The sequence below is a fragment of the Phacochoerus africanus genome, chromosome 8 (genome assembly GCF_016906955.1).
Source record: "Phacochoerus africanus isolate WHEZ1 chromosome 8, ROS_Pafr_v1, whole genome shotgun sequence".
Taxonomy (NCBI): domain Eukaryota; kingdom Metazoa; phylum Chordata; class Mammalia; order Artiodactyla; family Suidae; genus Phacochoerus; species Phacochoerus africanus.
In genome coordinates, this window is record NC_062551.1 from 168,009,006 (window position 1) to 168,030,803 (window position 21,798).

General features: G+C 49.9%; 1 protein-coding gene across 4 annotated transcripts; it reads right to left on the reverse strand.

Annotated features, from left to right (window-relative positions):
• Positions 1-66: 66 nt before the first annotated feature.
• On the reverse strand, positions 67-20,057 carry YBX1 (Y-box binding protein 1). Of its 4 annotated transcripts, none has more exons than XM_047789472.1 (8): positions 19,743-20,057; positions 18,984-19,047; positions 8,086-8,119; positions 5,363-5,452; positions 4,761-5,063; positions 4,566-4,648; positions 971-1,238; positions 67-450 (listed from the first exon to the last, which is right to left on the reverse strand). In XM_047789472.1, the coding sequence occupies exons 1-7, from the start codon at positions 19,906-19,908 to the stop codon at positions 1,004-1,006; spliced, it is 975 nt and encodes a 324-aa protein (XP_047645428.1). In that variant the 5' UTR covers positions 19,909-20,057; the 3' UTR covers positions 67-450; positions 971-1,003. The 4 variants fall into 4 exon arrangements, with proteins under 4 accessions (XP_047645428.1, XP_047645429.1, XP_047645430.1 ...); XM_047789473.1 differs by having other exon boundaries at positions 67-445; positions 19,743-20,056; XM_047789474.1 differs by lacking the exon at positions 5,363-5,452 and having other exon boundaries at positions 19,743-20,055.
• Positions 20,058-21,798: the final 1,741 nt, after the last annotated feature.

Consider the following 21,798-nt stretch of genomic DNA (forward strand, 5'->3'; position numbering starts at 1 on the left):
AAGGGCTCTATGGCCAGCTAAGGATTTATAAACTAACATGAAACAAGGCAGAAATACACAAAGACAATTATTTAAGACCTTTATTAACAGGTGCTTGCAGTTTGTTGACTTTTTTTTTTTGAAAAATCAAGCTGTAAACTTTTATTACAAATTAAAAATGAGGTTCTTAAAAATCTCAACTTGACCAGATATGAAACAATTTAAAAACCTTTAAAGGTGTATTGAGAAAAACCAGGCCTTTTTTTTTTTTTAAAAAACACGTTTGTCATTACCAAAAAGAGACATCTTTAGGTAAAAATAATAAAAACCCCATGCTGCATAGATAATGCAGATAGTTCTAGTTATCTGGTCAACAGGCAAAAAGCAAGCACTTAAGGTCTTCAGCTCCAATCTTTTGTTCATTTCTTATTGCTGGAATTTCATATTCAGTCTTCTTGGTGGATGACTAAACTGCAAAAGAAGAAAACGTTTTCACTATTTTGCACAGTTCATCGGAATTCTCTCAGTACAGCAAACCAGACCACACTAGCTACACAGGGAAGGCGTTCACAAATCCTTAAGACAGTGTTTCCTAACAGGGGTGGACACTGCTGTGTGCCAAGAGTTGTCATGGTAGGTTCTGGATGACCTTTGGCTTTTTCTTTTTCAATTTAGGGCCGCACCTGCGGTGTATGCAAGTTCCCGGGCCAGGGGTTGAGGTGGAGCTGCAGAGTTGCCCATCTACATTCAGCCACAGCAACGCAGGAGCCTTAACCCACTGAGCGAGGCCAGGGATTGACCCCGCATCCTCAGGGATACTAGTCGGGCTCCTAACCTGCTGAGCTGCAGTGGAAACTCCCCGGATGACATTGTGACACTCGGAAAAGAGTGCAGAGGGAAAACCCCAGAAGTATCATGGGTTTGCCCCCTTTCATTACTGGACCCCACTCGCGGCTGCCCGGAGAGCAGAGGGCCGCCCAGGCCTACGCACCCGGATGATGGTAGAGATGGTAAAAGCCGGCGTTTACTCAGCCCCGCCCTGCTCAGCCTCGGGAGCGGACGAATTCTCAGCTGGTGGATCGGCTGCTTTTGTCTCTTTGCCATCTTGTGGTTTAGGGTTTTCTGGGCGTCTGCGCCGGTAATTGAAGTTGCGGCGGTACCGACGTTGAGGTGGCTGCTGACCCTGGGTCTCGTCTCCTTGATTTTCCTTGTCCTCTTCATTGCCGTCCTCTCGGGGTTGTCTTTGGCGAGGAGGGCCCCTGGAGTGAATTGTGCAAACTTGCGATGATAAAGCCTGTTTCGCTGAACCCACCCACAGTGTTAACTGACCCGGCCTTTCTGTTCAAGTGGCCCACAGGCAGTTTAGCAATGTCACACGAGCACACTGGGCTCTTCTTTCACAAACCGAGAGTAAGGACGCTGTAAACGGTCAACCAGGAGAGTAACACCTGCGACGAAGTTCAGTCTAGCAAGCGTCTGCCCACAGTACAACCTACCGCAAAGTCAGCCGTGGGAGGACGGCGGTGGGCCACCACCACCACCACTTGGACTATCGTCTAAAAAGCGAGGGTGTTCCCGTCGTGGCTCAGTGGTAATGAACCTGACCAGTATCCATGAAGATGTGGGTTTAATGCCTGGCCTCGCTCACCGGGTTAGGACCTGGCGTTGCCATGACGTGGCTCGGATCCTGAGCCGCTGCAGCACAGGCTGGCAGCTGCAGCTCCGAATGGACCCCCAGCGTGGGAACTTCCACGTGCCGTGGGTGGGGCCATAAAAAACAAGTGGAGAAACACAACAGTAAGTGATGTTTCTTGGCCTTTGCGCCACCCCTGGTCACAGCTCGTCAGACTACCATCATGCCCTTTGTAAACCCGACAAGCCCCGACTTCCTATGGAGACCCACACTCTCCATTTCCCACCTCTAACCCTCCCGTCTCCCACCCCCCCCCCCAGCCCCCACCGCCACCTCTTCTCCCGAAACCCTTCCTGCACATTTTCTCAGAAATGATGACTAGTCTTCGGCAAAACTGCCCTGGCTCCCCCTGCAGCCGTTAAGGGGTGGCCGCCCCACCCCTATCGCTGTGGCTTCTCAGTCAATTCTTTTTTTTTTTTGTCTTTTGTCTGTTGTTGTTGTTGCTATTTCTTGGGCCGCTCCCGCGGCATATGGAGGTTCCCAGGCTAGGGGTTGAATCGGAGCTGTAGCCACCGGCCTACGCCAGAGCCACAGCAACGCGGGATCCGAGCCGCGTCTGCAACCTACACCACAGCTCACGGCAACGCCGGATCGTTAACCCACTGAGCAAGGGCAGGGACCGAACCCGCAACCTCATGGTTCCTAGTCGGATTCGTTAACCACTGCGCCACGACGGGAACTCCATTCTCAGTCAATTCTTAAACCCCAGGCTTTCAATTGCTATTTACTCTCCTCTTCCTGCTGTAATTATGACAGTCCCAATAATGAGCTCTTACTGGGAGCTCACCCAGCTGTTCGCCGCCTAGGCCTTCTCAAATTCAAGCACCCCACCACCCCATCGCCCCTTACTTTCCTGGTCGGTGCCCACCGGGAGTCTTCTTTCCCATCTTTAGTTCTAATGATCACTTATTCTGCCCTCACTCTTCCTTAACCCTTTCCCCCTCTAAACCCAGTATAAAGCCTACCATCAATCATTTTTACCAACACCCAACCCAGCATATCCTCATTTGCACAGAGAAATGCGAAATACATCCAGCTCTGCCTAATCTGAGGCTGCTGCTCAAAACGGCTGGAAACCCACGACGATGCTGGGTGGACCCACTTCTGAGATGACGAGACTCTCTTACTTGACTTCCCCTGTTTCTTCCAGAGAGACAAACTCACACCTCTGTGCCAAACGCATCTCTTCCCCGCTCTCCTTTTCACCTCACCAACACTGGCGCCCACACAGCAAACACTCGCGGCTCCTCTAGCCCGAGGCCGACCCACTGCGCGCGGGCCGAACCTCACTCTAACTGAAGAGTTCCGGCCGTGACGTCCCTGGCAGGGACCCTCTTTCACTGCATCTCCCACGCTGTAAATATGCTCTTGTTTCTCACACAAAACCCTTTCTGGATGACACGTTTTCCCTTCCGGCCACTTCATTTGTGTCCTTTTAGCCAAACTCCTGCCACTCTGGTCTAAGATTCCTCACGAGTTGCTCTTGGACCTAACACCAATCAGAATTTCATCCCTTGGACGACAGGTAGGGTGTGTCATTTACTACTCATTCCAACAGCCAGCAACGATTCTGTTTAAGTCGCTGGAAAAGCCCTGTACTGGTTGATTGGTAAGACTCCTCGTAACCTTCAAGGTGCCACCACGGCCATCACCTGCCACTGTCCAACCAGCCTGTTCATTCAAACGAGGCCAGGGAGTCTAACCTGGACCAAAAGGCAAACAGGAAAACTGCCGCACTCAACGAAGATTCACGTGCTATTTTTAAGGACACCAATGAAACCAGGTAGAAAATTCAAGCAGCTCTACAGTAACAAAAGTTAACCAAAGGATTCTGTGCTTGAAATAAATTTATCTACTTATTTTGCTTTTCAGGGCCGCACCTGAGGCCTATGAGGTTCCCAGGCTCCACGTCTACTCAGAGCTACAGCTACCCGCCTACGCCTACACCACAGCCACGCCAGATCCGAGCCGCGCCTGCGACCTACACCACATCGCACGGCAACGCTGGATCCTTAACCCACCGAGCAAGGCCAGGGATTGAACCCGCAACCTCATGGCTCCTACTCGGATTCTTTTCTGTTGCACCACATCAGGAATTCCTACGCTTGGCATTTAAATGGATAGACTACAAGAGCCAATCTTAGAACATTTATCCCTACCACAGATAAACATTTAACACAATTCAAAACGGACACTGTCATTACCGGCAGTATTTTCAACGAGTTATCTACTGCCGCAGTACTACATGTATCTATTAAACACGCCTGGCTCATGGAGCTCTTCCCAATTACTCTGTACTCTACATCTCTCCTGTTATAAAGGATTCTCTAACCCAAGTAGGTGGGTTGACTGGTTAATGCTATTCTGTAACTGGGTTCTCCCCCCAAACCATAAAATGTCTAGGAGTGATTTCACTTTCCAACTTGCAAGTAGTAACAAAAAAGCAAATACTTAAAGTGGACAGTGATTGATGAGAAATCACGCCACCTCAGAGGTAAGCCTGTTGATTCTTTATGATACTGTGCAATTCGGATGCTGCTAAAGCTGAAAAGGTAACGTCTGCCTTAATAGCCTTTCTCCCCCCAACCACATGAGCCAATGCAGTTTAGACTACTCTTCTCACACGGGCTCAAGGACAGACAATTCCAAATTCCACACCCTCAACAGAGAAACACACCACCACCACCAACTGTACACAGTAGACTGCTGTTTTTAACCAGTGCCGGCAAAGAACACATTCTCAAAGATAAATGATTTCAGGTTCACCTCTTAGGCATCTGACGAAAGAAACTCTAAGTATGAACAGACAACGGCTGAAAAGGCCTGCAGAAGCAGCATGCTGCTGCTGCTGGGTCCTGACACACGCCTGGGAAATCCTGGCGAGAAGCCTTACCTGCGGAAGCGTGGTCTGTAGCCCCGGTACACATTCTGTCTCACTGGTCTACCTTGTTCTCCTGCACCCTGGTTGTCAGCACCCTGCACAGACAACGGAAATCAAGCCGATTGGACCGGTAACGTCGGAGGAAAAACGCAACCAGATAAGAGGCTGCAGACAACAGCAGTGAAAACCGAGGAGACTCATACTCACCTCCATCACTTCTCCCTGCACAGGAGGGTTGGAATACTGTGGTCGACGCCCATAGGGTCTCCGCATGTAGTAAGGTGGGAACCTTCGCCTGCGGTAGGGCCGGCGCTGTTGGGCCTGGCCTTCGGGAGCACTCTCTGATCCCTCATTCTTTTCCCCACTCTCACTATTCTGGTAATTCTGCTGGTAATTGCGTGGAGGACCCCTGCGACGTGGATAGCGTCTATAATGGTTACGGTCTGCTGCATATTTACTGCCTTGCACTGGAACTCCACCAGGGCCTGTAACGTTTGCTGCCTCCGCACCCTACAAAAGCCGCCACACAGTGACAACGACAATGGAATTAAGTACACTTTCCACAAGTCACACAAGGCAAGTAACAAAGGGTCTACGTGGCCAGGGGTGCACAGAAATGATTAAGTATTAGCTCCTCGCTCTTCTGAAGAGACAGCCCTCTAAGTGCAGCCAGCACATTAGGCTCGATGCGCCTGTGTTCGTGTGGTCGCCTGACCCATCCATCCACATTAGAGCCACCATCCTAATGGCTTAGGTCTCCAAAACATTTCCATACTGAAGTCAAACCTTTACACAAAAAGCATCCTCACCTTTTCTCCTTCAACAACATCAAACTCCACAGTCTCTCCATCTCCTACACTGCGAAGGTACTTCCTGGGGTTATTCTTCTTTATGGCAGTCTAGTAATATCACATTCCAAAAATAGATTAACAGGGGAGAATAATGTGCTTTTTCATTTAAAATGTACCAGAGTCAATATTATTTTAGCTTGGATATACACTTAAAATTAGCTTTACATAAGACCAAATCGTCAATAAATTTAGGAAAACAGGGACCAATGCTACCCCCAACCTCAACCAAAATATACTCTGATCTTACAAGGCCCCCAGCATTTTACTGCTATTTTCCAAACTAGATCAAGTAATTTAACACTCAAGACAGACACAACTACATGTGCGTATATATATATATATGTGTGTGTGTGTATTTTTAAAATGCTTCTGCAAAAGCATTATCATATACCTTTGAACAAAATGAGGATATCCATCTATCCCCAAAGACTGCACTTAATAGTAAAAGCTAGCCCCACACAGGGCCAGTTTAGATGACAGGCAGAGTTTAGTTTTGCATGCTTCCAAGTCGACCCAATCAACTTTGTCCCTGTGTAACCCTATCAAACTCAATTACAAATGTCAACCAAAATCCTTCCGACCTGTCTGTGGTAATACTTCAGGGAAATGCAATTCACATGAGTTAACTATGCCACTTTTTATATTCCGACTGCCTGGGACAGCTGGTTATTACCGCCCCAGAACACGGCAACTCTCCCGTCCCGGCTGCGATGACAAAGTCAAGGGAAGAGTAACGCCTCGCATTTAGAAGACTTGGGGCAGTTCTTCCAGTGCTGCCCATGTTTAATCTCGTTAGGACAGACGAGGGGAGGAATTGTGACTCCTCTTCTAAGGCGAATAAAACGGGCTTTAAAAAAGGTAGGTGACTTGCCCAAGGTCACACAGCTGATAAGTGGAGGCAGGTGGACTTTTCTAAATCCAGGTCTTGGGACTCCAAATCCCATATTCACTCTACTACCTCACAGCAGTAGCCATTACGGGACCGCTCATGCATTTCCACTCCAGAGGAGGCGGGACAGCCAACAAATCTGAAGCCAATTTAGCTAAGTTGCCCAGAACTGCAGTCTCCTTGATACACCACCAAGACCTGAGCAGCCAAAGTCCTAAGAAACAACCAAATGTTGAAACCACTTACAAAATAAAGAGGAAAGCATCTTGGTGACCCCTTGTAGGTTGGTACAAGTGGACGACATGCGTTGAGCCAAATAATTGATCTCATCTGTCATCTAAACTGTCACAAAGTTTTCATACCTTTCATAAAACTCAATCAATTACCTGCAGTCACAGGGGATAGCAGAAGTCAAGTCCCAAATTTCTTACTTTGGTCAGCATCTTCAATGCCCTCCCCTATCTCCCCACACCCTTTAGCACTGCTGGCAGGCAGCAAGACTGCAAGCCTTGTTGTTTCTTGTGCCCAAGTCTGCAAATTCCTCTGAATGTGCAGAAGGGAAGTAAGCAACAGGTTAAGCACTGGTCTTCAATGTTACAAAGCAAACATTTGTTGTAATCGAACATTCTGCCCAAGCAGTCCCGCATTCGTGTCTAGAACGCAAGTGCTGCCATACTTATAGCTGCCCCGGTGATGACTGGGCAGGGTTTTGGATGGACCAAGAAATTGGCGGGGCCTCCCCCTTGATCACCATGGGGTGCTGTGCAGGACACTTCCAGAGCTACAAAACCTAACACAGCCCTTCCTAGGACGTCTGCGGCCAGACAAGCTCACACCCGTTTGAATAAAGGGGTGAGTGTGGAACTTGACTTTATGTCTTCTGATGTATACATTGTCATATAATGAAGGGGCTAAAAAGTTCTTAAGATGATTTTCAATACAAGCTGACGGTATTCAGCAGTCTTAGCGAAAAAACTACAGAGCACACAAGCACACATTTATAAACGTTTTCCTACCCCCTGCATACTTGTAAGGATGATTAAGTTCTATGGAGCCTATAATATGATGAAGGCTGAGGTATGAGTGTTCAGGTGGCAGTGACTTACTTTAACGATAAATTTCTTAATGTTCAAGCATTTTCCAAAACATTTTCCTTAAATGGCACTTGTGGAGAAAGTCCAGCACGTGGCACCTGCCCTATGTTAGTTTTCTCCTCTCAAAACACTGAAACCAATCTAAAAATTCTCCAAAGGTAAAAACATTTCTTAGGTAATCGCTTTTTTCAAAGTGCTCTGGAATACACCGAAAGACCTAATGCTACCCTTGCTGGGTTTCACCAGTCAGGTTACTGTGTTTGCGGCTTGGCCCCCTCCCCCCCATGATTACTGCGACTTCTTATCAGAGGTTAAACCTAGTGGCATCCGAGGACATCTTGTGGAAGTTTCTGTGTATCTACAGCAACATCATTAGTTTATGTTTAGATTAATGGAGATTTTCAGTTCCTCTTAAACCAGATCTGAAAATACAGTATCATGAGGTGAACAGAGTCAACATTTTCAAAAGCGATCGCTGTTAACAAAACACCAACTGAAACACCTATTTTAATTAGGTGAACCAACACAACGAGTTTCAAAGCACACGTTCAAGCTGCGCCACCACTCTTCCTGTGGGAGCCAAACTGTTCAGGAGTTGGACTTAACCTTTTTGCTACCAACAGCAGTTGAGAAGACATCCACCCTTTTCCTCTCACAAGCCTTGAGCCAGAAGTACAAACGTCCACACGGGCACTCACCTGGTGTACAAATACGTCTTCCTTGGTGTCATTCCTGTAAGACACAACCACGGTGAACACGGTTAGAATGGAGCACTCCGCTTCATGTCACCCAAGATTTAACAATGTGTGTGTGCACCTCCTCCTCTTTTTAGAGACTTTCTGGCTGCCTGCCTACCAGTCATTAGGAAATAAAGCAACGAAATCAGTAAGCCACAACAATTTCTGCTTTAAAGACTAAGCATTTGCCAACAATTGCCTATCTACTAGAAGGATTTAAAAAAACAAAGACAAAGAAATAATAAAAGCGACCTACTTAAGCCATTAAGAGAAGTGACGAGCCACATATACTCTGCCACTTCTCATGCCACTAAGTATTAACACCACTCCAGCACAAGCCACTCCAGCGTCTACTGCAGGGTTGGTTTACCAACTGGGGCAGACGAGATCAAGAGCACACCCACTTCCACTGAGTAATTAAACTAGGAACTGCTTCCTTCTTTCTCATTTTATCCCAATCACTTCCTCTTCAGCACCTCTAATTCCCAACTTCCTGTGAGGACCACAAACACAACCCCCACCCACGCCCCCACAAGAAATGTACGCCGCCCGCGGGGAGTGGGCCCTCAATGTGGACTTGGGTGATGATGACGTGTCAAGGCAGACTGATCAATTTCCATCCTCTGGGGCAGGAGAGCAGGGCAGGTCACGGGGATGCTATGCAGGGGCCTGGAGTATATGGGAGCTATTTATTTTCTGCTCAACTGTGTCATGAACCTAACCTGCTCTTAAAAGTAATTTTTAAAAAAAGGACCATAATGGAAGATACTATAAGAATGTATAGGTATGTGTGTGTGTATGTATGTATGTACACACACACACACACACACACACACACACATTATCTTCTGGGTCTCTGGGCCGGGTCTCTGTTGTACAACAGAAATTGACCCAACACTGTCAATCAACTATACTCTAACAAAAAAATAACTTGAATAATAATAATAAAAAGGGGACAAGATCACAAGGAAGCACAGAGACGAGCACGGTCTGTGTCGACACCATCCACAGAGCAAGTGCCATGCAGGAGCCCCTCACGCGGGAAAACTGAGGACGTGGAGTGGAAAGCATCTCTTGACTGGCACACACACAAGCCCTTTCCACGGCACCTGAGACACCACCTCACACCCACCATCAGCCTGTCTGCGCGAAACACACACGGCCGAAACACGTGCTTTAGGACTTTTAAAGGAGTTGTTAAAGGAAGCAACACTTCCCCTAAATAATAAAGGGGTTTACCAGAAAATGAGCAAGATGTTCCAGACGGCGAGGCCGGTCATGGATGTGGGCAAAACTCACCACCCAGCACATTCAAGGCAACCGACATTCAAACTGGCTGGAGAACACGGCTGCGGCCGAGAGGGGAGGATGAACGGGGCGAAATCGCGCAGCGAGAAAAGCCAGCAAAGGCGTTTATGAAGAGGACGTAAGACGCAGCGGCTCAGCACACGTCAGAAAGTGGCTGCTGAGGCTGCCCGGCGGTCAGGTAGTTAGGATTTGGCGCTTTCACCACTGCAGCCCCGGTTCAATCCCCAGTCTGGGACGGAGACCCCGTGCCAAGCTACTGCACACAGGGCCCCAAACCAACCAACCCAAAACAGCGCTGCTGTCTCGTATGGTCTGAAGCCAGGAGGAGTCCAGGCGGTTGTAAAAGCTACTCCGGAAGTTCCTTAACAGAACTGGACTAAGAGGCTAGTTTACAGAGCGTATGCGGAATACTGCTCTTGAAGTAATATGGCAACACCTTGTGGATAAAGAGATGTCAAAAGTGAGGGGCAGTGGAGACTGATTTGAGTTTTTAGACAGGAGGCTGGGGTAAGGTGGTAATACCACGAGCAAAAACTACCACCGGAAGAGAGAGAGGTTTCTAGGCCTTTACAGACTTACCCCACCCTATCCAGTGTCGGGTCAGAGTTGAGAAAGGGCTCAATAGCAGTTCTAGTGTTTAATGGCAAAAGGAACAAAGGTTACAATGAACTAGACTGACTGGTTTATGGACTCGGGCTCCTTGCTGATCCAGCAGCCATTTATGCACCAAAGAACCCCCAGTCTGGATTATCATGAGGACAGTTAATTCACTGAAACAGGATTAATTTTAAATCTAAAACACACACACACACACTCAGGAATACTGCAAAAGCTACCCAAAGCATGTGAGTGAAAACTGACTTTATAAGCTGCCTGAATATTAGAAACTCCTAGGAATTAATGGTTGGTCACAACGTCTGTCAAATAAATCCACACACATCACAAAAACAGTTCCAGAGCCACCATCAATGAGCTTTCATCTCCAAAATGACTGCATTTCAAGCTATAAGGGTTGTTCCAAAGTCAGGGGGCTCTGCTTCCATTAATGGGGGTGAAGGGCGTAAGACTTGCTAGACGACAAAATACATGATATTTGATACTGGACTTTCACGTAAGTACATGTATTATTTGAGTTTTGATAATACTATCTTACAGTTTTAAATATGCATCAAATTTACTAAAAATGCCATTTCCATGGGAGGAATTTTTCATTACTGATGATAAGGCCAGATACTAATGTATCTGGGTAGCCAATACATCATTCTTCTGAATGTGGTGGCAAATAAGCAGTTACAGACTGAACATGCTACACCACAATAAAAGTAAAAGCAGTTATTTATGCAAACCTTCTTAAAAACAGTATTAACACAGGCACAGCTACACAAGAAAGTGCCACCTCCTGGAAAAGAGCTTATGGAGATACCTTCTGGGCACAACACGGCTACTGAGAAACTGGTATGTTCACCAATGACGTCACAGCAGACAATCTAATACTCACTTTACTCTGGTGACACTAAGCCAGCCTACAAGAGAATCTAGAACGGCCCGAGGACATGTAGGTATTAGGGAGAAATTCAATAGATAAAAAATGTTTTGGGGAGTCATCTCGTGGTGCAGTGGGTTAAGGATTCGGCATTGTCAGTAACCGCAGCTGCTCAGGCGACGCAGGTTGGACCCCTGGCCTGAGAGCTTCCACTTGCCTCACGCGTGGCCAGAAAAAATTGTTTCAACCAAGACAGAATACTATGGTACGGATACACTAAATCTAGCTAGTTGCAACTTAGGACTGAAAAGCTGGTGCAAGGAAAAACCAACACAAAAAACTTAACTTGCAGTCCTTGGCCTCTAACAACTGTGTAACCTAGGAAAGCTGCCCCCCGCCCCCTGATCTTTTTCTTCACCCCCAAAAATGAGGAAAACTTGGGAGTTCCCTCAGCGGTGGTTCAGTGGTAACGAAAACTCCAATTTGACCCCTAGCCTGGGAACTTCCACATGCTGCAGGTGCGGCCCTAAAAAGACACACACGCACACACACTACAGTGCTGAGGGTTTAAGCTCCAGACACTGCGCCAAGAGCTTTCACCGTATTGCACCAATCCGCACAATCCTGAGGTCGGTGCTATTACGTCACTTACCCATTCTACCAACTAGGAAATGAAATTCTGCGGTCGCCTACTTACAATGGTGGAACGTGACCCCACAGGCCCCAGTCTCACCCTGTTGAGAACTCAAAACGGACCAGCTTGGAAATCTTTACATTTCAGCTTTAGAGGTAGATCACTGCATACGGTTTCTCCAATTTCTGAAGAGGACAACACATAGCACGCATCCCTACACCCTTATCTGTAGGACAAAGCTACTCCATGCGATTAGGCCAGGACTCTGCCGCAAATGCCCCCTCGCCTCCCTCGACACTTAAAAAACAGGTGGGACTCACTCTGCTCACAAGCCGGATAAAAACAGTTGTGGGTGGGCCTGTTGATCTCTGACCTACACTAACGCTGGAAAAATGGCACGCCACGGCTCCTACAGATCTTAGCGAAGAGGGCGAAGAAGCAATCAAAATATGACCAAACACCCCGGGAAGCATGTGTTCGGTCACCTACTGAAGTAGCGCAACGAGGAGGGAGGGAGTGGAGGCCTCCCCGGCAGGTGCTTCTGCCTTAACCTACTTCACTGAAGGGGGAAGGTGAGAGACTCACTGGAGGGATGTCAGCGCGGACAACGCCATTCTTCTGCCCAGCACCCAGCAAACTTCAGGAACACGGTAGGCGCTCAATTTCAAACTATTTATCGAGTGCCTCCTGTTCACTTAACACTAACCAGCTTTCAAAGTCAAATGTAAAATTCCTGCCGCTTTTAACTTTTCCGAAATTCTATTCTTTGAAGTTCCCTTGCGATGCTGCAGAGTTAAGGCTCTGGCGTCATTAATACGGCAGTCTGGGTGCTGCTGTGGCACAGGTTGGACCCTTGGCCCAGGAACACCCACATTCCACGTGAGGCCAAAAGACCTCCCATATTATTTATTCAATCTTAATCGTTTTAATCGACCACAAGGCACTGGGCTGATAATGACAAGACCTATCCTCAAGGATGTCTATAGCTAGAAGGCCACCACCATCCCATCTAATGCAGCAGACGAGTAACTCGGGGGGGGGGCAAGGTGGTATATGAAACACAAGGGTTAAAAGCATCTTTTACCAGAACCACTGGAGCCAAGGTTAAAGTCCTGGCTACCCTATTACTAACTACATGACCTTGGGCAAACTGCTTTATTTGTAAACCAAGTATCCCAGTTTGTCTTCTAGTAACCACGATAAAAAGTGAAAACAAAGCTGGTTTGACCCTTTCCACGGTCAACACAGTAACTGAAGCATTTTACACTCCTTCTGCACTAACAGCCTTCATAATCTGGCCTCTATTTTACCTTCTGAAGTAGATCCGTATGCTCAAACTGTTCAGAATAAGCACTAAAACTGAGTATGTTTCAGAACGCAAATCAACATTTAAAAATCAGTTTCCAAGACGCGCAGTAGCTACGCGTGTCTACTGCTGTTGTGGACAGCACACACAAACGACGCTCTAAAGAGTGTCAGCCCATGTGTCACACACCACTGCTCCTCCCATTCCCCTGCAGGCAGCTGCCCTCCTTCTCCTGTATTCTTTTACTCCAGCTCCTGCTGTTAATAGGGCATTATTTACTACTGAAAAATTTCTAATGAAAACACCGGTTTTCTCACCTATCTAGACGTATACTGCCTTTATGCAGCAAATAACACATCAGTAACTTCAAGGAAAAAGAAATTACAAAGATGGCTAAAGGATGAAGGAAAAAATGGGATACTTTTTTTTTTTAAAGAGAATACCAAAGAGGAGTTCCCGTCGTGGCGCAGCGGAAACGAATCCGACTAGGAACCATGAGGTTGCAGGTTCGATCCCTGGCCTTGCTCAGTGGGTTAAGGATCTGGCGTTGCCGTGAGCTGTGGTGCAGATCGCAGATGTGGCTCGGATCCTGTGTTGCTGTGGCTCGGGCGTAGGCCATCGGCAACAGCTCCGATTCGACCCCTAGCCTGGGAACCTCCATACGCCGCGGGAGCAGCCCTAGAAAAGGCAAAAATAAGTAAATAAATAAGTAAAAGCCAAAGAAAAAGGAAGGAATTCTGCAACATTTTAAAGACCCCTATGCTACCAAGTCTACCCAGATTAAAAGCCTTAAGATACCCTCAAAATCCAGAAAACATTTTTTGCCAATCCATAACACTGCTGCAAATGACACCTACCATATGTAAGCTTATCTATCCATTGCTAAATGCTCTTATGCAGTTATCTTAAGATTACCACCCCATTAAAACATTAATGGTCTAAGTTGCCCAACTGCATAAAGCTAAACTCCTAGTTATAATAAAAACAAACTCCAGGATTTAGCATCTGTATGTTCCATAACTCAAAGAATCCAGGCACCAATTTCCCAGTCTTGCGGCTGAAAGATCACAAACCCTACTTACCCGCTCTATTAAAAAAGCTCCTCCCACCCAGCACTCTTCTTCCCCACATTGTCTCCCACCTTCGTGCCTTGGGTAAGCTAGAGACTCTAGATGCTCTCAAGGGCTAGGACTGGAGGAGAGGCAATTCGGCAATTACTGCCCCAGTGTCAGAAAAACAGAAGGTAAAATACACTAAGTTCACCATTCTAGATTTTTAAGATGACAAGTTCTTGGTGAACAGGAATGACCTCTGGCCAATCCAAGATCAGGGCCTAACAACCAGCACAAGCATCAATCCCAAATCATCCCGTATATATATAAGCCACTGTCTTAAGAACCTCAGTTCTGAAGAAACCAACCAACACATAGTGCTTTTTAAAAAGACTGCCAGACTCAACGTCAACGAGTCAAGTGTCTTTTTATGCCTCCACCCCTCTTCCATTCCACCTTTATCCCCCCCCTTAGCACATCACCAAATCTTCGAGGCTTCCCTAGTGCCACAGCCCTTAATCATCTACATTCTAGACCGTAAGATTTTGTTGCTGTTGTTGGCTGAGCTCACAGGATGTGGAAGCTCCTGGGTCACGGACTGAACCCACACCAAGGCAGCCACCCAAGCTGCTGTAGTGACCATGTCTGCCAATCCTTAACCCGCTGCAGCACCAAGGGGACTCCCACCTCGGACTGTTTTTGGTTCATACCATGCAACAGAGCCATCACAACTTTAAAGGCCCAAGACACCTGGCAATTATCTTTCCACAAGTCTACAAATTTTTAAAATTAACATCCAAATAGGGAGGTCCCTTGTGGTGTTGCAGGTTAAGGACCGGGTGTTGTCACTGCAGCAGCTAGGGCTGCTGCTGTGGTGTTTGATCCCTGGAAAGCTTCGCATGCTTCAGGAGCAGCCAAAACCCCAACAAAAAACAACCAGGTAGTGTTTTAGGCCTTGCAGTATCCTACAGACTGTTGCTGTTTGCAACAGTGCATTAAACAGGCAAAGCCTATTCTTGGTTCACAGGCCACAAAAAGAAAACAACACTCTTGCCGTCTCTGTCTCTTTCTGCATGTGTCCCCCTACCTCCAACCCATGCTTTCTCCAAACCTACCTTCTCTCTCACATCTACACACACACACACACACACACACACACACACACGGGAATAATGAGTTTAAAGATCAAGGTCTAACAGTCTCTCCTGCAATTTCCTTAACTGCCTCTCAACATTAGGTATTAGGCAAGCCCTTCAACAGACAATCTGCACACTCAACTAGACCTGCCTTACAGCAATCTCTAACTTCACGGAACAGCTCATCAGGAGTACAAGCTTTCCAAATTTGGGGAATGAGTCGTCAACATACAGGAGCTCTAGTGACAGGCTAGAGACCATTGAAGAACCGTTCAATGGCCAGAACCCCCGATTACCTGGAGCCACGAGGACACCACCACACTGAAGACTGGGGGCTGTTCTCAGAGTGGAGAGGCAGTCAGTGCCCCAACTCACTAGCTACACTTTCTGGGGCATCACTCAATTTCTCTGTGCCTCAGAATAATTAAAGGAGCTAGTTCGCTTAAAGCATTTACAACAGTGTCTGGCATAAATAACTGACAGATATCAACCTACTTTTTTTCACCTACAATGCAGCTGTACCAGTGAATTGCAAAGTAATGTACTTGTAAATGTCACGAAAGAAGTCACTCTCACCACTTAAATACATACAGAATCCCCAGCAGGCAGCACCCCCTTCCCAAAGGGAGACCACACCTGACAGCCACCAGCAAGTGTATTTTTGTAAGGAGGAACAGCTAAGCCTTTCCCTGGCTCGTCTGATGGATAAGCAGCACCATCCTAGATCACAGGTGTACACTGAGGCTAGACCGCAAAGGAAGTCAGCAAGAGGAGAACCTAAGTCTGACAGGTAAAGGGAGAACGCGTGCCTCCTTTACAGGCAGTTAAAACACTCAGGACCAGCTGTTTTTACTTACACGGGACTAGAGGCCCTCAAGCTAAAAGAGAGTTCTTAAGAAGATGATACTCTGGGAGTTCCCGTTGCGCAGTGGTTCGCGAGTCCGACTAGGAACTACGAGGTTGCGGGTTCGGTCCCTGCCCTTGCTCAGTGGGTTAAGGATCCGGCGTTGCCGTGAGCTGTGGTGTAGGTTGCAGACGTGGCTCGGATCCCGCGTTGCTGTGGCTCTGGCGTAGGCTGGCGGCTACAGCTCCGATTCGACCCCTAGCCTGGAAACCTCCATGTGCCACGAGAGTGGCCCAAAGAAATGGCAAAAAGACCGAAAGACAAAAAAAGATGATACGCTGGATCAGGTAGGTCACCAGGTTGTGACCTCTTCTCTACTTGATTCTCTTCGCTCCCAGCTCCCTAATTTAGCATTTAAGTACTCTGGGTAACAGAAAAGCATGCCTATCCTGATCACTGTACAAGCTTTGTGTCCTATTACGACACAGTTGCTGATTCATGACATCTTTCATGAATCTGATGAGCACGGATGCATCTTCAACACCTGGAAGCAAAAGAGAAAACTGGGTTTCTTGATTTAAAACAGAAAAGCCAGCCCTGAAACCACTGACCCCAGGGCGCCCTTCTACCGACATCTTCAACACTTCTGAGCGAAGTTGTTCATCACAAAATGAATTTTGGGGAGTGGTTAATAAACCCCTCTAGTTACAGAATCCAATAATCTTTCTGCAGACATGGCACAAAAAACCCATGAATTCCTAGACTACGTAGCCTAACAAAATAAAGCCAACCTTTTGCCATTTTAAAAGCTCTAAGCTCTTCTTTAGCACCTTTTACACAGTAAAACCATCAAGAAAAAAGCCTTAGAATTATGTAATAAGTCTACGACAATTATCACAGACAATAATTTATGGTGAAATAGATGTTTACAATGAGAATACATTTCTTTGAAAGAAAATTTCACATTAAAAATGTATCTTAATTATAAAAACCTTCAATATTTAATTCATGGAATTCCAAAGTTCAAATTAGAGCTACACGAATCTTTCCAGGCACTGCGTCCTCCCCAGACACACACATGCACACCTCTTCAGGAAAGCCAGGTGCCTCCCTCCCTAACCCAACCAACTGCCAGCTTCCAGAACTGCAGTTCTTTAATACGTACACTTTCCCTGAAGCAAGGCAACCCTCTCTTGGATTTAATTGCTTAGGTTTCATAGTGTCTTGTTCAAAAGTCTCTGAATCACTGAAATGACCAGTTTATAAATATAAAGCACATCTGAAACAGTTAGTTCGACAAACAAGTTGAGCTTAAGACAGTCCGAACAAAGGATTATCAAAAGTCAACTTAATTTGACTTGTCCTGTAGGATGACCAAGGGAGTGGATTGCGAGTCACAAGAGATACAGTCAAGGAACTGCATCTCACACACACACACACACACAATTTAAAATATGTGAAGAACTAGATTTATCTTGGATACTGACTGCTTACCTCAAGAGTAGGGCCCATCTAATAAAATGCAACCAAATAGAAAGCTCCTGGTACAATTTTTAAAGCACAAACTATCGAAGGCTGCAAATCACAGTCCCTTCTAAGGTGCATACCCGTGATACCCTTTCATTACATTGCCTCAAGAGTCAAAAGCAGTGTTTCTCAAGGCCCACAAACCAAAATCATCTGGATTCCTCCTTAAAAATGAATCCACGCTGGGAAGGAAGAACTCAAGAATGTGCATTTTTACTCTGCAAGGTAAACACACTTAAATTTGAAAGGCACCGGTTTAAGGATGAAGCAAGTAAAGAGAATCAGATTAAGATGGAAATGCTAACAAATTCAGAGATCCCTTGAAAAGTGGTCGAATAAATGCAGGCGCCAAAGCATTCTCTTCCTTCCTCACTAGCCTAGCGACCTATTATCAACAACTGATAAGAAAACGTGGCCTTGGCCTGTCACAAAGGCTATGTAGGAGCAGACGGAAAATTCCTCAACATTCTGGAAGAAACAAAACATTCCCTACAACTGCAAACGTGGAAGAGAGACCACCAAATGGTCGCCATCCCGTTTGCGCCCAGCATCTCCACGCCACCACTCCAGGCCGAGCCTGAGCTTGCCCACTGGGCTGCCGTCGGCCGTGCCCACTGCAGGAGCAAACACCGGGCGCGCCCGCCCTTAAAGCCCTGGGCTCCAGCGGTTCCACGCCTTCCGCAGGGAGGCTGTGCGGGAGGGACGCCCGGCGACGGCGGGCACCTGCCGCCCGGGCCGGGGGCAGCCCCGGCGGCCATCTTGGACGCGCCGCCGGCCGCCGGGGACCCCAGGGCGCGGGGCGGGGGGGGACCGCGGCCGCCGCCGCCGGCCCGCCTCGGGATTCCCCCCGGGCGGCACTCTGTCGCTCGGCCTCCGGGACGAAGCACAGCGTCGCCCGCGGCCGGAGGCCGCTCCCCCAAGCTACGAGCACAGCCTTAACGGGCTCCCTCGGGGGCGACAGAGTGGGAGAAGTGACCGCCGGGAGGGGCCCCCGCCTTCCGGACGTCGGGGTCTGGGCAAGGCACGGCGACGCTGCGGTCGGGCAGGTCTGACGCGACGTGCACCCGAGGCGTCTCAGCCAGCGCCGATGGGACGGGGAACAAAGGCCGCACCCCCCGGGCGAGGCGCCCCTCGCGCTGTCACACCGCGAAGCAGCCGCCGGCGACGCAGCCACACAAGACGGAGCGGCTCGTCCTCCCAGCGCCCCGTTCCCAGCCCGTTCGGTGGACGGCGAGCATCAAAAGGCGGTGGGCCGGAGCGGAGCCTCCCGACCCACCGCAGGTCTCCGCTGGCTCCCTGCGCCCCGAGTGGCTCCGAGCGGACAGGCGCAGCCCGCGCGCCTCGAACGCGCTTCGCGCCTTTCAAACGAGCTTTAGCTCAACGTCCAGCTGCCCAGTAAAGGCCACCTCGAGATCAACTAGTCCTTTCCGTCCCCGAGCGAAACCAACCCCCCGAGTGCAAGGCCCGAGGCGGCCGGCGACACGGGCGCCGACGCCGCCCGGCCCGCGAGCCTCCCGATGGGGCAACGCATGCGGGAGGAAGACGAGGCTGCGGCGGCGGTCAGCTCACCTGTTGATGAAACCATATCCGTTTCTTACATTGAACCATTTTACTGTTCCCAAAACCTTCGTTGCTGGAGGGAAGAAAAAAAGGAAGCCCACGATTACCAGCCATCCTTGTTAAACACCGCCACGCTTCAGCATCCGGGGGCCCGCGCGCTCCCCGCGGCGGCCACCCGACGGCCCTTCTCCGCGGGGCCCGCCGGCCGGCCGCGCGGCCCACGTGGGGGAGCCCGCCGCGGCGGAGGCCCGGGGGCAGGCCCGGAGCGCGGGCCCGAGCTGGGTGTGCGCGGGGGCCGCGGGCGGACGGGCGCGGCGGCGAGCACGTGAGGAGGGAGGCCGCCCGGCCCACTCCGGCCTGCGTAGGCGGCGCGCCGCGCCCTCCGGGCACACGCGGAAGGGAGCGGGTGGGGAACGGAACAACGGCGGGCGAGCTCGAGCGCACGCGGCCGGCAGGCGGGCGCGGAGGGGAGGGACCCCGCCGCACACGCGGTCGGCGGCGCGCGGCCGCCCAAGGGGAGGGGCGCGCGGCCGCGCGGGGTCCGCAGGGGGCGCGGGAGGCGGCGCGCGCGCGCGCAGGCCGGGCACGCGGACCGGGCGGGCCGAGTCCGCGAGGGCGCGGGTGGGGGGGGCCTGGGGGAGGGGCGTCCGCGCGCCGCCGAGTCGGTGCCCGCCGGCCGCGCGCCCGCCGGCTCGCCCCACTCCGGGTAACGGTTCCGCCGCCAGGTTTCCCTCCTGCCCCACCCCCCCGTCCGCGTCCGGCCCTCACCGATGACCTTCTTGTCCCCGCCGGCAGGCGCCGCCGATGTGAGGCCGCCCGGGCCGCCGCTCCCTGCGCCGCTGCCCGTCGTGCCGGGCTTGGTGTCGGCAGCGCTGAGGGCGGGGGCGGCGGGGGGGGCGGCAGGCGGCTGCTGGGTCTCGGCCTCGCTGCTCATGGTTGCGGTGATGGTGACTGGGGCCGGCTGCGGCAGCTGCGGCTCCTCCCGGGGTGTGATGGTAACTAGGCCGGCGGCGGCGGTGGGGCTGCTCAGGGCTCTCTGGGGTCCGCTCTCCGCTCCCGCTACCGATCGAACTAGCGAGAATGGCGGGACGGGCGGGATAAGCCCTGCCATCGACCCGCCCTAAGCATTGCTCACTGGCCAGCATTGCTGTCAATCTCACCACCTGACCCAAGATCCTGGCTCCTATTGGCTAGCTCTCTATCACTTCTCCGTTCTCATTGGCTCTTAGGTGGCTAATTCGGCCGACCTACAGCCGTTCCTGCCTCCGCTGCCGCCATAGAGACCGGAACTAGAATTAGAGTAGAGTCACCACGAGAACCATAGAGTGCCGGAGAAGACGGGCAGAGAGAACGTGACTTTCACGAGGCTGCAGCCGCGGCGGGCGGGCCCAAGTCTAGAGCTGTGGGGCGGCCGAGGGAAAGGCACTGCCGGATGTCTGAGCCCGGATTACCCGGCCTGACCCGGGGGCTTGGAAGGGGGCCCAGCGACACCTTAGCTCCGTACGGAGAGAAGGCCTCCCTCCCAGCCAGCTCCAAATATGGTCCTTGTGACCTCAGCCCTTTACTGCAAATAGAGCGGTTTTTTCTACAACGGCTACGTACTCGCTGCACAGCCGAGGGTTTCTGGAACAGACTTAAACGTATGCACTCAAAGAGCGTCCGTTTACGGGGAAGCAGTCACCTTGGAGGGACCACGCAAGCTCTGCTCTCGGGCAACCCCTGCTCAGCATAACGAGGGCGGGGGGATTCCGCGGGGATCTGCCTTCCGATCTATCAGACCAGGCTTAGGAGGACTGTCTTGTTAGGTATTCACATCTTTTTATATTGGCCACAAATCAAATTTAATTTCAACTCACGTTTACTGAACAAGCTAGGCGGTTTTCTTGGCCATGTGAAATAGGGATAACTGTCCACGTTTCACAACCGATTTATCATTGAGGCTGCTACGTGATGTGGCTGAAGCCCTCCACCTTGGTTCCTCCTTTATTAAGCGTTTACTCTTTGCTGCTGATGGACTAGTTCGTCAGTCAGTTGCTGCCTTCTTAAATTCAGTCTAGGGATGAAGGCAGAAATTTCAACATCCAGCACTCCAAACACTCCAGCGCTGCAAATGCACAAAGCATCTTGGGAGTGTCGGTAGAAAGAAGGTGCAGTGCAGACTCCAGGCACAGGGAGGTTTATTCAAAGGCCTAGAGGCAAGAAGAGATGGAGTCTGGGAGAAATCAAGTAAAGTAGTCCAGTAAGACCAGAATGAAGACATTGGGCTATAGAGGGAGGCAGGGTGAAATTAGGAATATTTTACTTGAAGCTTAAACTCAGGGCAATAGTGAGAAGGGTAATTTTAGAGTTTTAAGTAGGCATGCTTTTTTCTTTTTCTTTTTGTCTTTTTGCCTTTTCTAGGGCCCCTCCTGTGGCACATGGAGGTTCCCAGGCTAGGGGTCCATTGGGAGCTGCAGCCGCCGGCCTACGCCAGAGCCACAGCAATGCCAGATCGGAGCCACATCTGCAACCTACACCACAGCTCACCTCACGGCAACGCCGGACCCTTAACCCACTGAGCAAGGCCAGGGATCCAATGCGCAACCTCATGGTTCCCAGTCAGATTCGTTAACCACTGCGCCGTGACCGGAGCTCCCTTTTTTCTTGTTTTTGAACGGGGAGTAGAGGATGGGTTGTAGAGGGGCAGCAACGGAAGCAGGGGACGGAGCTGGGTTAGTGCAGTCGTCCTTGCCTGCCTTGGCATCATCTAGGCCTATCGATTCTACCTCCTGAAGGCCTTCCCACGTCAGTCCTAAACAGTCTTTAAATAAAGTCTGGAGCCTCT